The sequence below is a fragment of the Sinocyclocheilus grahami genome, unplaced genomic scaffold (genome assembly GCF_001515645.1).
Source record: "Sinocyclocheilus grahami isolate Dianchi unplaced genomic scaffold, SAMN03320097.WGS_v1.1 scaffold250.1, whole genome shotgun sequence".
Taxonomy (NCBI): domain Eukaryota; kingdom Metazoa; phylum Chordata; class Actinopteri; order Cypriniformes; family Cyprinidae; genus Sinocyclocheilus; species Sinocyclocheilus grahami.
This window is the reverse complement of record NW_015505429.1, coordinates 1,378,563-1,393,689: the sequence shown is the minus strand read 5'-3', so window position 1 is coordinate 1,393,689 and position 15,127 is coordinate 1,378,563. Positions and strand designations below refer to the sequence as shown.

Genomic DNA, 15,127 nt, shown 5'->3' with positions numbered 1-15,127 from the left:
ATTGCAATAATATTTCACAAAATTACATTGTTTTTCTGTATGTTTAATCAAATAAATTCAGCCATAATGGGCATAAAAATCTTACCGATCCCTAACTTTTGAATGGCACTGTATATATTCAAAACTCTTTAATGACCATCTAACTGTTTATTTCACACTTTCCATACTTGGCATTCTCTCTGTAGCAGTTTTACGAAAAACAAAGCTATGCAACTTCATTCCTTCACCAAAACAGTGTAAACAGGTTTATTTATTCATTCCTCTGTCAGCAGAAACAGAAAGTGCTGCGTGGGCAGTGACTCAAGCAGATGTCCGCTTTGGTTTCTGCCTGACCCACATGTACTTGGTTTCCTCGAGTCTGACAAGGTTAAGAAGCTACCGGCAAATGCCACTGCCTCCACCTAGAACAGCACAGCAGGTCATTAACATTTCTCTGGTAGAAGAATATTAGCTTCCTCTGACTGATCTGCCTTTGGGGGGTCAGCTCACCCATGTCCCACTACCAGGTCCAAACTGTGAATTTCAAAGTCCCTTAGTGTACATCAAGCAGCTCACAACCCTGGGAAGCAGCACAATTCAAGAAAAAAAGTTAAGTCTTCGAGCTTTCTGTATATAGTTGTGTTTCTGTCAGGACTCCAACATCTTTGTAGCTTGTATTTATCTAAATATGTCTTTGGAGTAAATCACAAAGCTGTCTAGCTTTTTGAAACCGGCTGAGCGCAGCCCTATTTTGGAAGACGCTTGGCTGGATTCAGAGAGGGTTCATTCCTCTGAAAACAATCAGTAGGCCTCTTCTGAAAGCCCTGAGCCAGAGCTCTATGGTTTCTGTGCTTGGGGCATGTTGAATTATTAGCCAGCTATTGTGGGTAGACAAACACTGCATCGCTTTACACAGCGATATAATGACAGAGTTACAGTATTATCCCTTATTACTTGATAATTACCATTTATACAACAGCAGAGCAACAACTGCTTGTTTTTATTATAGCTTTTCGGGACCCAAATATTTCAAGGAGTAGTTCACCCAAAAATGAACATTCTGTCATTATTTACACACCCTCATGTCAGTCACGGCCAGTCATTATAATGAAAGTGAATTAGGACTGGGACTGTCAAGCACTGTAAAAGTAGTTCATATGAATCATGCACTATATTCCCAGTCTTCTGAAGACATACAATAGTTATGTGAGAGGAACAGACTGGAAATCCACCCTAGCTATCTCTCTATGAGCATTCATGAGACTTCTTGAGAGAGGTAGTGATTTGTGAACAGTTAATTGACATCTTTTCATCCTTTCCCATAAAGCAAATAATATATATTTTCAATTTTATTTTTAAATATATTTCAAAATGGTCAAAAAATGCTAAAATGTTTTAAAAATATATTTACGTACATATATATTCTACTAATATATTTTTCGCCATTTTTTGTATATTTTTAAAAATTTATTTTAATGTATGCATATATTTTTTAAGCATTTCAAAATATATTTTGCCCTCCATATATTTCAGTCTAAGAAAATGCATTCACATATGTTACATTTGAAGAAAAATTGATTTGTTGTTAATAACAAGTTTAAACATAACACATTTTAATAAAGTTCAGCAAGGAGCATAATTTAAAATGATCCAAAAAATGCAATATTGCAATATATTGGCCATTTGTATTTAGCCTAAATTTTCTTGCCCTGAAATACATTTAGAAATATAATTTGGTTGAAACTATATAAATTAAATAAGGTTGAAATTAATGTATTTTATACTTCAAAAATATATTTCATTGAGCTTTAGCATTATATTACACTGAACAAAATTATAAACGCAACACTTTTGTTTTTGCCCCCATTTTTCATGAGCTGAACTCAAAGATCTAAGACTTTTTCTATGTACACAAAAGGCCTATTTCTCTCAAATATTGTTCACAAATCTGACTTCATTATTGACACTATTTTCCTAATTAATGCTGTTCAGTTGCTTTGACACAATCTGTATTGTTAAAAGCGCTATATAAATAAAGGTGACTTGACTTGACTTGACATTCGATGGCATCTAACAGGTCTCAGCAATTAACAGCCCACTGGATTGAAATATCTTTTAGTGGATATCCACTTAACTTTCGATTGGTTTTTCACACAAAGCTGACTTAAGCAACGTTTGAACAACGCGCAACTATTGTATGAACCACATTTATGGTATTTTTATGCTGTTTTGGGGACTTTTATGGTATTCAAGCTCTAGTCCACATTCTTTTTAAAAGCACGACCCGCATATTCTTCCAAATTGTTCCTTTTGTCATCAACAAAACAAAGAAAATCACACAGGTTTGGAATGATATTCCAAGGTGAAGGGTTAATAAGCTATTAAACAATTGCGCCATAAGAAGTCATTACAAAACTTTAAAAGCACAGCACACTCGGTAAAAACAGCAATCGTTTTGAAGCACGCTATGGAGAGCTCATTAAGGGAACCAATGAGCTAAATGGCTTCAGAGAGGATGCAGACTTCTGGAGTCATGTTTGAGATCCAGGCTGGAGCTGAGAGATGGTTTGTGTTTGCATGGCTGAGAGAGCCAGACCCCCTGGCCCCCCCCCCCCCCCCCCCATCTGTCGAGCTGAACTCCACCGCTTCGGGCCAACAGGAGCGGGGCAGAGCACGAGGGGAGAAAACTCAATGTGTGGGAGAGCGATTTGTTTCTGTTAAACAAAAGAAAACAAACGTTTGGAAGGAAAATAAACTTGTCATGGATAGAACGAGAGAAACAAAAGATGTCCTTTGAGATGGCAAACAAATATGTGCTCTCAGAGGGAAGAAAAATCCAGTCTCGGCACCCAAACTCGAGATTTGATCAATCTGTGTATTTATGAAAGGCCATCGCCACTGTCCGGTGGTCATTTCATGCCAACCAACTGCCAGGATAATTGCATCCAGAAGATTAAAGTGAGAAAGTTTAAAATTGGCTGAGGGCAAGGGGACATAAGACAAGATGATGCATTCTGCTTTCCTATTCCTCTTAATGCACCAATCACATGCAACCTGAACTCGGGTTAATGCAGGGAGTGGCTGGGTCTCATGGGTACCACTGACCGAAATATCCTACACTACCAGCACAGGGGCCCGTCTCCGAACAGGAACTGAGGTTAATATAAGGTCTCATTTAGCTGCACCGTTAATAAATAGGAGCAGGCATGTTCAAGGCTTTCACCGGCTAGACGGAAAGATCCAGCCTTCTAAGAACAGGGCAAGGGTGGAAGAACTTCTAGAAGCCTGACCGATCCCATGGATAAAGTGTGTAAGTGTGCTCGCACTGAGTATGAGGTGCATTTTTGAGCCCACACAGTGAAATCTGTAACTCTTCAGACACGATCTGTGAAATCGTGCTCTTTACCTTTCCCTGACCCCTGTCAGTGTTTCCAGTCCTAACCCTTCCTGTGTGCGACACACTCGGCTTGCTTTCCCCAGCTGGCCGCGCTTGAGGTTTTTAATAGGAAGGTTACGGGTGAGGCCGTTCATATCGCACTAACGTCAACCAGCGTAACAAACCCTGACAAGGAAAGGTTACAAACCCTGCCATAAACCGCTCCCGCCCTGGACAATCTTCATTAGGCGTACTCCGGTTTACATTTAGAAAATGTTAAAACAAGATGGAACAAATAAACTGTACTTTAAATTTGCTGTGGAAAAGAGAAGAAGAGACGTTTATAGTAAACATTCGTACTTCTACCTCAGCCTGCTCATTCTCTCCCTGTAATAGACAAATATCAAAATCTAGACAAGTATCAAATATATATTTATAATAGATAAATATCAAATACACTAAGTGCAAATAGCCCAACTTGTTGGCAGAGGCTATTTACACTAGCTCCACCCACCAATGTCTGGTTGGCGTAGACAACATTACAAAAGACGTGTGTTGTACGAAAGGCTCAGTGGCGTCGGCCGTAAAGTGCATGGTGGCATTTTTATCGGGTAGGTGTAGGGAGGGCTTTATTGTCCCAATATAAGGTGGCTTCCATTTAGTAATTTTAAGAAATATGACAATTTACTCTCAATATGTTATTACCGCATGTTGTTTTATAATGTACTATAATAATGAGAGCCAAATATCTGCCATTTTTTGCACTTAAGTATAAACAGCATCTACTATTTACACTTATTGCAAAGAAAATGCTGCTATTTTTACATAGTGTAAACAGCATCCTTGCTATTTGCACTTAGTATAAATAGCATCTATCGCTGCCTCTGCCTTCATGAAATTAGGGATGCACAATCACAATCTACTTTCTAATACATATTATAACAGCCAAATAGCGACCAGTTTTTTTAAATCGATTTTTCATGTGGTACATTATAATGTGATGCCTACATTCACTTGCAGCATTTATTAATTTGAGATTTTTAGCATTTTTTTTTCATTTACTTAGACAAACTTATATTTTCATATTATCATTATAAAATTATATCCGAAAATTATTATCGGGTTATCGGTATCAGTTATCAGTATCGGTTATCCATATCGGCTTGAAATCGGGACTGTCATTTCCAATTCTAGTCTATATAATGCATTAATATCAAGCTAGAAAAGCATGTTTTATGAGTTTCTGGCTGTAAAAAAGATTTGCAGTCCTGACTTCTGTGACCAACCATGTGTCATAGAGTATATTCGTGCAATGCAATAGTAGTAGCTTGTAAATGACGAGCTCATGTCTAGAAATCTTTCAAACCGAGGAAACTATTATATAAAAAGCTTAAAATGCCAGTCAATCTAATCTCTGTTGTTTCATGGAAACATTTCAGAAACACAAAGCTGCTCACAGAACTTAATGGTGGTCTAGAGTGACTCCTGTGTCACAATCAGCTTCAAATAAACACTTGTAAGACCAGACCTGATCGCGCTAGTTATATTGACAACTGTAAATTCATAAATGAAGTATCCCCCGACTGCTAAGCCAAAAATGTCCCTGACTCAAAGCAGAGCAGGAAAATATTCAGAATATAAGAATGTAATTTATCCAAGTAAAATATTCCCTCCAGTGCACCTTCTCCTCTCCATCAAGAGCACGGGGAGAGGTCGTGTCACATTAAGCTTGGCCCGGATTCCCGGTCCGTCTAAGAGAATCACATCTGGATGGGCTGACGGAATAACACCCAGAACATGCCTGCACTGACAGTGTCCTTTAAACAGCATTTGGGAAAGTCAAATATTTAAGCAAGATCCTTTCCAGTACAATGATCAAAATTAAAACAGTGGGAAGTTTGACCGCAAGCTTTTCCAGGCACGGATATCAAAGGGAAGCGATGACTTACAGTCGGCCCAGCTTGGGTGTGGATTGGAACAGCAGCTCCGGCAGGACCTGCAGCCGGTTCCGGTTCAGGCGGCTGTGAGGAAGAGAGGACAGGGGAAGGGCAAGAGTTAGTGCGGTCAAAACATCTAGAGTCAGGAGGGAAGAAATGAAACGTAAGACACCGTGAGAATGGCCTTACGCAGAGCACAGATCAGTGGGTAGTTAGATTATCCGAGGCAGAAAGAGAGAGTGAAAACCAGGAAAACAAAGATGGAAAGGTTGCTTGACTTGCAGAGCGACACGCAGGCATCTGAAAACCTAGATGGATGAGACAACAAGGCAAACACAAACGACACACAGACAGACCAATCCGTGTTTCTGATTAAAGCAACAAGCCGTTGTTATCAGGATCAGCAGCATCACGACTGGCCAATAGCTACATCCTGGGGTCAGGAGTCACAGCTGTGCTTGGGCTGAAGGGAAATAAATGTACTTCCTCTGAAGATGGCCTAGGTTATCTCCAGCAGTACTCTTTAAAGGCTATTATCACTCACATGAGCCTGGCCAGACTGACTGTGGGCTTTGGTAGGATGACCCTTATCACGGGAGTGTGGGTTTTGATGATAGGATGCAGGGTCACAGAGCAAACCAAAGGTATGTGGAGGAGGAACATCACTAGCGTTTTGTTTTGAGGACCTACAGCGTTTATAACTCAGTTCCTTGCTGTAGCCTTCAAGTAGACTCATTCTTGAAGAAAAAAGTTGGTTTTCTCTTGCTAGAGCCTCAACTCCATACTTGAGCCTGCTTGACAACATCTTGTAATATCAAAAATACTATATAGAAATCTTGCAACAGACCTTAGTCAGGGCAGTCCCATATTTCATTTTTGCCAGGAATGACAAAACTATGAGGGATTAAATTACAGTTAATTCAATTTATTGAACTGCTGTTTAACAACATACAGATGACTGATGAAACTTCCTTATAAAAACTCCTTTGGTAGAAAAACTCCATAAAACAGTAGTGAATTGTGAAAATTACATGATTTAATTAAAACTCACAGCCTCGTTTTCATTCGCGTTAAATTCAGTATGGCATCTAACCTGATTAAGGTCTATTATGCTATGCAAATCTGTGCGTCAATGACTAGAATTCTATCAGTTTATTAAAAAATACATTAAAACTGTTATTCACAAATACAATGACCTTAACATACCTTTTCTATGATAAGCATGTCTTAATTTTCTGAATTTGACACTAAACTCTGCTGCTGAAAATGCACAGGAATAAAATATGTTTTATTAGAATGTTAAAATATATTAAAATAGAAAGTGGTTATTTTAAATGGTAATAATATTTAACAATATTAATGTTTTTAGAGTAATTAAATGTAATCCTTTCTTAAATTATATAAAATTGTTTTTACACCATAAATAAAAATCAAGATATAAATATTATATGAAATAAAACAAAGTGCTTGCTTAAGAGCATAGTTCTAAAACCTCAACATGTTTTAAAGTAGATTTAAAAAAAAAAAAGTATTTTCGGTAAACTTTAGTAAAGGGACCAACTCTCACTATTAACTAGTTCAGGGGTGTCCAAATTCGGTCCTGGAGGTCTGGTGTCCTGCAGAGTTTAGCTCCAACCCTAATTAAACACACCTGAACCAGCTAATCAAGCTCTTACTAGGCATAGAAACCTCCAGTCAGGTGTGTTGAGGCAAGTTGGAGCTAAACTCTGCAGGACACCGGCCCTCCAGGACCGAGTTTGGACAGCCCTGAACTAGTTGCTTATTAGCATGCATATTACTAGTGTATTGGCTATTTATTAGTACTTATAAAGCACATTTTCTGCATGACCATACTCAACATCCCTAATCCTACCCAATACCTAAACTTAACAACTACCTTACTAAGAAGTCGTAGTTAATAGTTAATCAATAGCGAGAATTGGACCTTAAAATAAAGTGTGACTGATTTTTCTTTATCGTAGACACTCTTATTTGTCATTGACCTCGGTTCAGATGCTTTGATGTCAGGGTTTGAGGGATCAAGGGGAGGAGTTACCTCACATTTGACCCCTTTGATTGTTGAACCATGGTTTATAATCTATTTTTAAGCACTGTTATTCACAATGTGTAGCATGAAAACATTTCTGTTCTTTCTGTTTCTGTAATTAGAGCACTTACTGTCATAATGTGGTCAAGCTATTTATGTGTCAACTATTTATGGGTTACAACAACAACAAAAAGTCACACTCGGGTGTCAGATGGAGGGAATGCAAGTGGACGCGCTCGCCGTCGAGAGTGGGTCATTGAGTTAAACGCTGTGAAATTCCAAATACGAGTGACACAATGAGGAATGTAGATCTTAAGACCCAGATAAACCAGTCCCACAAAACCACCACAGAGACAGATTCTTCAGCGGCGGTAAACATACTGATAAACTTCGGTTCTTTGCATGACGGCTGCTGATTTTGATGTACATTCGTCACTAACGTGCGGCGGCAGCTGCCAACGGATTCGGTTAAACACAGACAGAACCGTGCAAACATTTACAAGGAATGAAACGCACTGAGACATGCACACATAAACAAACTCAAGGATGCAAACCACAGTCCAGACATTCTTTGACCTTGTCCAACGGCAGTAATAGCTAGCATGTTTGGTCTGACCCTATGGTCAATTTCACTGGGAAGTGTTAAGATTCTCACCAGAAAAGAGCAAATGGCTGCGCTCCAGATGTCAAGGGGCAAACGAGCACGTAAACCCGCTGGACTTGAAATGAAAGTTATGGAGGTCACCTTCAAAGTCGCAAAGTTCCTTTCGCTTTTGTGAAGATGTTTTAGATTAAAACTGACAAGGTCAATGTGGTGCACATAAACAGCAACAAATTATTTTTGTCAAAAACACACATAGAGAAACATGCAATATGTATCAGGACAAGCAGGCGAGTTTAATCAGTCCTTCAATTTGATACTTACATTCTCTCAAGCTGTTTGAGATCCTGAAATGCTCCTCTTTCGATCACACTTATTTGATTGTTCTCCAGATGTCTGTGGGGGGGAAAAAGAACTTCATTATCCAATCAACTCTGGCAATTCAACTTCAACTGACATTGATTAGGTCTCTTGAATGATTGAAATGACAGTTGAAAGTGAACTAGAGGACCTCACAACAGCGAATGATAAGCATGCAGGCTTTCCTCACGAAAACCAGAGCAGATTTCTCTCTGATTTTATGAAGTGTGTGGTTGCCTCAGCAGACCCTCGTTCGTGTCCAGCATGCTTGTGACGACATACTGGAGGGTATTTTCAGAGCTCTCCTCTAGACGCTGTCATATTTCAGGGCCCTTAAAATTTTCCAGATGCATTACAAAGACAGCACATCTCCATGGCTATTTCTTGTTTATATTTGAGTCTCTTTGAATCAGGGCAAACGCGCAGTGACACGCATAGGACGCACACAGCCACAGCACCGGATAATACAAGCAATCCTCCAAAAAAAAGAGACAATTCTGAAGAAAAGTGTCTGTAAATTGGACTTCCGCTTTCTGGGGTTATGAATGAGGTTTTTAAAGCAAATGTTTAGACACGCAACTGTTTTTACAGCCATAATCCATGTTTTGTCATATCATTCTGTCAGGAAGAGATGAGACACTTGGCTAAACCAAAGGCTTTTTTACGAATGCCGCAGCTTTAAGGCACAATCCAGCATGGCAGGCCAAAAACACAAGCCATCCAACAGGGCAAGCCTAAATTGATTTGTTCGTAATAATTGCATTCTTCGCTGATAACTAACATATCATAGAGTCTGCATCTAACATAAATCTGAGCCTGAGTAACTATCTGGCTCATTCTTACAAATGGGGGATCAACCCCTCCGTGGTTTATGTATTCGCATTAAACATAATCCCTTTCGATCCCGACCAGATGGGTTTTGGTGTATGCTGAAGAATAATAACAGTTCTTTTTCTTCATTTTTCAGCATATCTCCCTCTTTCTGTTCTTTGTCTTTCTTGTCTTTATAGAAATGTTTTGAAGTTTTGCATGGAAACATATGGGACACAGGCAAACACCTATGCTTTCACAGGGGCTGACAAGGAGAGCAGAAGACCTCTCAATTGATGAAAGGGTGAGGCAGCACACATGGTATTGCTGGAACAGTATTTGTTATACATTTATAACCAAGTGCTGGTTTATAGGAAGGTCCCAGGTCAGTGCAGACGGCACTTCCCTGAGGACTTTTGAATGGGAAAGTTTTAAGTAAGGTCAATTTTTAATTTCAATATCGAATTATTGTTTATTAATTAGGAAACAAAAATATAAATAACATTTAACAAAACTGCTCAGTGCCAATGAATGTTTAAAAAACATTTGTCAATCAAAAGTCACTTGGTGCAACCAAAATGCAGACACATGCTGGGGGGAAAACCCCCTAATTGTGTGTCAAAGTCATTAAAAAACATTTAAAAATGTCAAAGTCATTAAAAAACATTTAAAAAAATAATTTGACCAAGTTATGAAAAGGCAAGGTTAATTCAGGTTATGAAATGTCATGTGGTGCGACTCTCCAAAAACGTTTTAATATTTATGAATTAATAACTGATTGATTGATTGATTGATTGATTTATTGATTGATTGATTGTCCAAGTAATTATTGTATACTTCTTAGGAAAAATATTTTCACAAAATATAATAATGATATTAATAATAATAATAATAATAATAATACTGTTAATACTACTACTACTACAAATAATAATAATAATAATAATAGTTTGAAAAACATTTGTCATGCATTTCAAAGTCATGTGATTTCATAAAGAGAAACACTTCAGAGCCTCATAATTGTATCTTAAAGTCATTAAACAAATTCCATAATGTAAGATTATTTGTCTGTTATGACAAGGCAAGGTAAGTTCAGGTTGTAAAATGTTCTATGATGTGACTACCCAAAAACCTACATTTAAAAATAATACATTATTAATTATTAATTTTTTTACGAATGCCGCAGCTTTAAGGCACAATCCAGCATGGCAGGCCAAAAACACAAGCCATCCAACAGGGCAAGCCTAAATTGATTTGTTCGTAATAATTGCATTCTTCGCTGATAACTAACATATCATAGAGTCTGCATCTAACATAAATCTGAGCCTGAGTAACTATCTGGCTCATTCTTACAAATGGGGGATCAACCCCTCCGTGGTTTATGTATTCGCATTAAACATAATCCCTTTCGATCCCGACCAGATGGGTTTTGGTGTATGCTGAAGAATAATAACAGTTCTTTTTCTTCATTTTTCAGCATATCTCCCTCTTTCTGTTCTTTGTCTTTCTTGTCTTTATAGAAATGTTTTGAAGTTTTGCATGGAAACATATGGGACACAGGCAAACACCTATGCTTTCACAGGGGCTGACAAGGAGAGCAGAAGACCTCTCAATTGATGAAAGGGTGAGGCAGCACACATGGTATTGCTGGAACAGTATTTGTTATACATTTATAACCAAGTGCTGGTTTATAGGAAGGTCCCAGGTCAGTGCAGACGGCACTTCCCTGAGGACTTTTGAATGGGAAAGTTTTAAGTAAGGTCAATTTTTAATTTCAATATCGAATTATTGTTTATTAATTAGGAAACAAAAATATAAATAACATTTAACAAAACTGCTCAGTGCCAATGAATGTTTAAAAAACATTTGTCAATCAAAAGTCACTTGGTGCAACCAAAATGCAGACACATGCTGGGGGGAAAACCCCCTAATTGTGTGTCAAAGTCATTAAAAAACATTTAAAAATGTCAAAGTCATTAAAAAACATTTAAAAAAATAATTTGACCAAGTTATGAAAAGGCAAGGTTAATTCAGGTTATGAAATGTCATGTGGTGCGACTCTCCAAAAACGTTTTAATATTTATGAATTAATAACTGATTGATTGATTGATTGATTGATTGATTGATTGATTGATTGATTGATTGTCCAAGTAATTATTGTATACTTCTTAGGAAAAATATTTTCACAAAATATAATAATGATATTAATAATAATAATAATAATAATAATAATAATAATAATAATAATAATACTGTTAATACTACTACTACTACAAATAATAATAATAATAATAATAGTTTGAAAAACATTTGTCATGCATTTCAAAGTCATGTGATTTCATAAAGAGAAACACTTCAGAGCCTCATAATTGTATCTTAAAGTCATTAAACAAATTCCATAATGTAAGATTATTTGTCTGTTATGACAAGGCAAGGTAAGTTCAGGTTGTAAAATGTTCTATGATGTGACTACCCAAAAACCTACATTTAAAAATAATACATTATTAATTATTAATATTATTAATTATAATTAATATTATTAATTATTAACGTTATTATTAAAAAATAATAAAACACAGTGCAGCTTACACTTCTCACTTCTTTTAGCATGGGAAAATTCATGTCACAGTGAAGCTAACGCGTGGGAGAGTGCATAGGTGTGATTGGACCTTCCAGAGAGATAAGAGGGTGCCGAGGCTGTTCACAGGGCCCAGGGAGAGGCAGCTTTTGGTGCATGCCATGACTGTTAATCATAAACCACCTTAAACTGCCTCGGTGCTGCCCAGCCGGCCACTGCCTCGGCTTACGACTGCTCTCTTGGGCGTTTATTTTACTCCTCTTTTTTCACTTGTTTATTTTTATCTCCATTCCACTCTCTTTACGGGCTCTCGTTAAGGAAGAAAACAGCATAGAGAAATGCATGATTACAGTCATTAAGCTGAAAGAACACTTTCTCCAGAGGAGATCACCGCTGCCCTGCACCTCTCCGAGCAACCGTCCGTTATTTATTTATTCTAAAGGTTCAAGTTTCTGGAATGGAATATATTGTTACATATTCTTCAAACTTAAGAACAAGTTTGAAGATTGACTGCATCTAAGGCAATGACTTCATGCGAGGTTCAGTCACAGGGTCATGTTAAATGTGTTGGATTTACTCAGCTTAAATGTCAGTTTGTTTTATTATGACTTGTGCCGTAATCCTCCCGGCTTTCAGCCTCGAACCCTTTGATGGCTTTAACTGTAAAGACAACACGGAAGAGGAGGGGAACTTGGGAGTTAAAGGAAGGATTAACTGTAAGAGCGAGAGATACAGAGTGACATCTTACAGCACGCGCAGGTTCTTGAGGCCAGAGAAGTCCACTTTGGTGATCCGGGTGATATTATTCCGGTCCAGATCCCTGGAAAGAAAAAAAGGGAGAGGGATTGAGAAAAAAGTTAAAAGCTTTTCATTTCACTTATGCTTTCAAAAAAGATTTTTTAAGTCTCAGCTCACAGCAGAGTCAGTAAACAGAGAATTTAAATACAGAGGCTCCCTGGCAGTGCCTCGACGGCCCCGACTCGCACCAGATGCCCACAGGGCAACGCTGTTCAAAGCTGGCGTCTGCCAGGGAGCATTAGTGCCATGCTGTGGAATACTGAGTCTGAGAGGCCAACCTTGCCTTGCATTCACTGTGCTGGAGGCGACTCCTATTCAGCATGCTGCTATTGAGCTTCCTCCACTCTAAACGTTCCCATACACACGCTCTCGTGCATGGCTCGGGGTCACATCAGCGTACACCTGACCTTTTCTGTTCTGCATGTACAATAACTCTATAAAATGCAATTCTTTTCTTAATATGTTTAACTGGGTCAAAGTCCCTTTCAAGGAAAGTCTGTTTACTCAACAGCCATGATTTGCAACGCCTCCGGGCAGTTATTTCCAATCCAATCCAATCCATGAGTCCAATCTACTTGAATGGGGAAATCCTGAAATCTCAAAAACTGCTGGCTGTACTCACAGTTAAATACCATATTTCAAACCAGGAACAAAATTTTATGTGAATTGTGCCAGAAATGTTGCTTCCTATGCTTAAATTGTGTTAAAAAAGCTTATATTTCAGGCTGGTCTGGCCAATGCGCATGTGCAGTCCTAAGAACATAACTACCTGCTTCAACTGTTAACTGTAAAAAAAGATTTACGATGCATCTCCACTTCCCTCCACTATAGAAACATGAAGCCAAAACATCCCAGTATGGCCACTATCATTTCGTGCCAGTAACGTTTGGAGCCCGAAACTGCATGGTAGTGATTTGTTTGGAACCCGAGTCGGCACAGTAGTGATTCATTTAGAGCCCGAGACAACACAGTAGTGATTCATTTGGATGAGTCAGCGCAGTAGTGATTCATTTAGAGCCTGAGTCAGTGCAGTAATGATTCATTTAGAGCCCAAGTTGGCATAGTAGTGATTCACTTGGAGCCAGAATCTGCGCAGTAGTGATTAATTTGGATGAGTTGGCGCAGTAGTGATTAATTTGGAACACAAGTCTGCACAGTAGTGATTCATTTGGAGCCTGAGTCGGCACAGTAGTGATTCATTTGGAGCCAGAGTCTGAGCAGTAGTGATTCATTTGGAGCCCATGTTGGAACAGTAGTGATTCAGTTAGAGCCCAGGTCGGCACAGTAGTAATTCATTTGGAGCACAAGTATGCACAGTAGTGCTTCATTTGGAGCCTGAGTCGGCACAGTAGTGATTCATTTGGAGCCTGACTCAGTGCAGTAGTGATTCATTTGGAGCCCAGGTCGGTGCAGTAGTGATTTATTTGGAGCCAGAGTCTGAGCAGTAGTGATTCATTTGGAGCCCGTGTTGGAACAGTAGGGATTCAGTTAAAGCCCGGGTCGGCACAGTAGTGATTCATTTGGATGAGTCGGCACAGTAGTGATTCATTTGGAGCCAGAGTCAGAGCAGTAGTGATTCATTTGGCTCAAATTGTGAAACTCGTATATTGAATCAATTCAAATCACACAGACTGAAGTAGTTTAAGTCTTTGGTTCTTTTAATTGTGATGATTTTGGCTCACATTTAACAAAAACCCACCAATTCACTATCTCAACAAATTAGAATATGGTGACATGCCAATCAGCTAATCAACTCAAAACACCTGCAAAGGTTTCCTGAGCCTTCAAAATGGCCTCTCAGTTTGGTTCACTAGGCTACACAAGAGTGCATTGTGATTGGCCGAATACCTCAAGCCTGTGACGGAAATGTTACGCCCCTTACCATATTGTGATGCCTTGTCCCGGCCGGAGCGATGAGCGGCGTTTATAAACTCATTATAAATGAGGCATGTGTTGCATCCAGTGGGGACATAATTACAGATTATAATGACTTTTACTGTCTTTTTACGCATTGCATTGCATCGCGCCGCATAAACATAAAACCATGTCTGCATTTGTGATCAGAGAAATGACAAACTATAAACGCTACTCTACACTGCTCAAAACTCGAGTTTGAATCATTAGTGGCAAATTCTTTAAATATAAAAACGTACTTACAGTCTGTGAGTCAGAACATCCGGCATTGTAGTCTACTCTACCAGGATCAGGAAGCAGTCCTCCATAAAATGCACTGGACACATCGGAATATTTGGGTTGAACTGTTCTGGAACAGTGTTGTAAATACAACTTAACCACTGATTTCTAGTCGTGTCCTCTTTTGGAAGGCCAAACAAAGTAGCTTCACTTTTAAAATGAAACACAGCGTCACACACAGCAGGCTAGAGTGAGCGGAGGCCAGAGGCCTAGAGTGAGCAGAGGCCAGCTTGAGTGAGTTGTGGCGGGTGAGCTTGCGGCAACCACATGTGACGACCCTGGGTTGGACTCCGCTTCGTCCACGGTGAAAGCTGATCCGGCGATCCAGAGCACGAAGTTAATGTATTTCCTCAGTGACCAGCACGGATCAGCTCTAGGCGTGACGAAGCGGATATCGTCCTCTTTTGGAAGGCCAAACAAAGTAGTTTCGCTTTCACAACGAAACACA

The 15,127-nt window shown here is 38.9% G+C and overlaps 1 protein-coding gene across 1 annotated transcript in view; it reads right to left on the bottom strand.

Annotated features, from left to right (window-relative positions):
• The window catches only part of slit3 (slit homolog 3 (Drosophila)), a 191,586-nt gene that overhangs the window by 162,203 nt on the left and 14,256 nt on the right, over positions 1–15,127 (bottom strand). The window contains exons 2-4 of the mRNA XM_016289665.1: positions 12,437–12,508; positions 8,265–8,336; positions 5,305–5,376 (exon numbers count right to left, since the gene is read on the bottom strand). Of these exons, the coding sequence (XP_016145151.1) occupies positions 5,305–5,376; positions 8,265–8,336; positions 12,437–12,508 (216 nt within the window). The remainder of the gene's footprint in view (positions 1–5,304; positions 5,377–8,264; positions 8,337–12,436; positions 12,509–15,127) is intronic.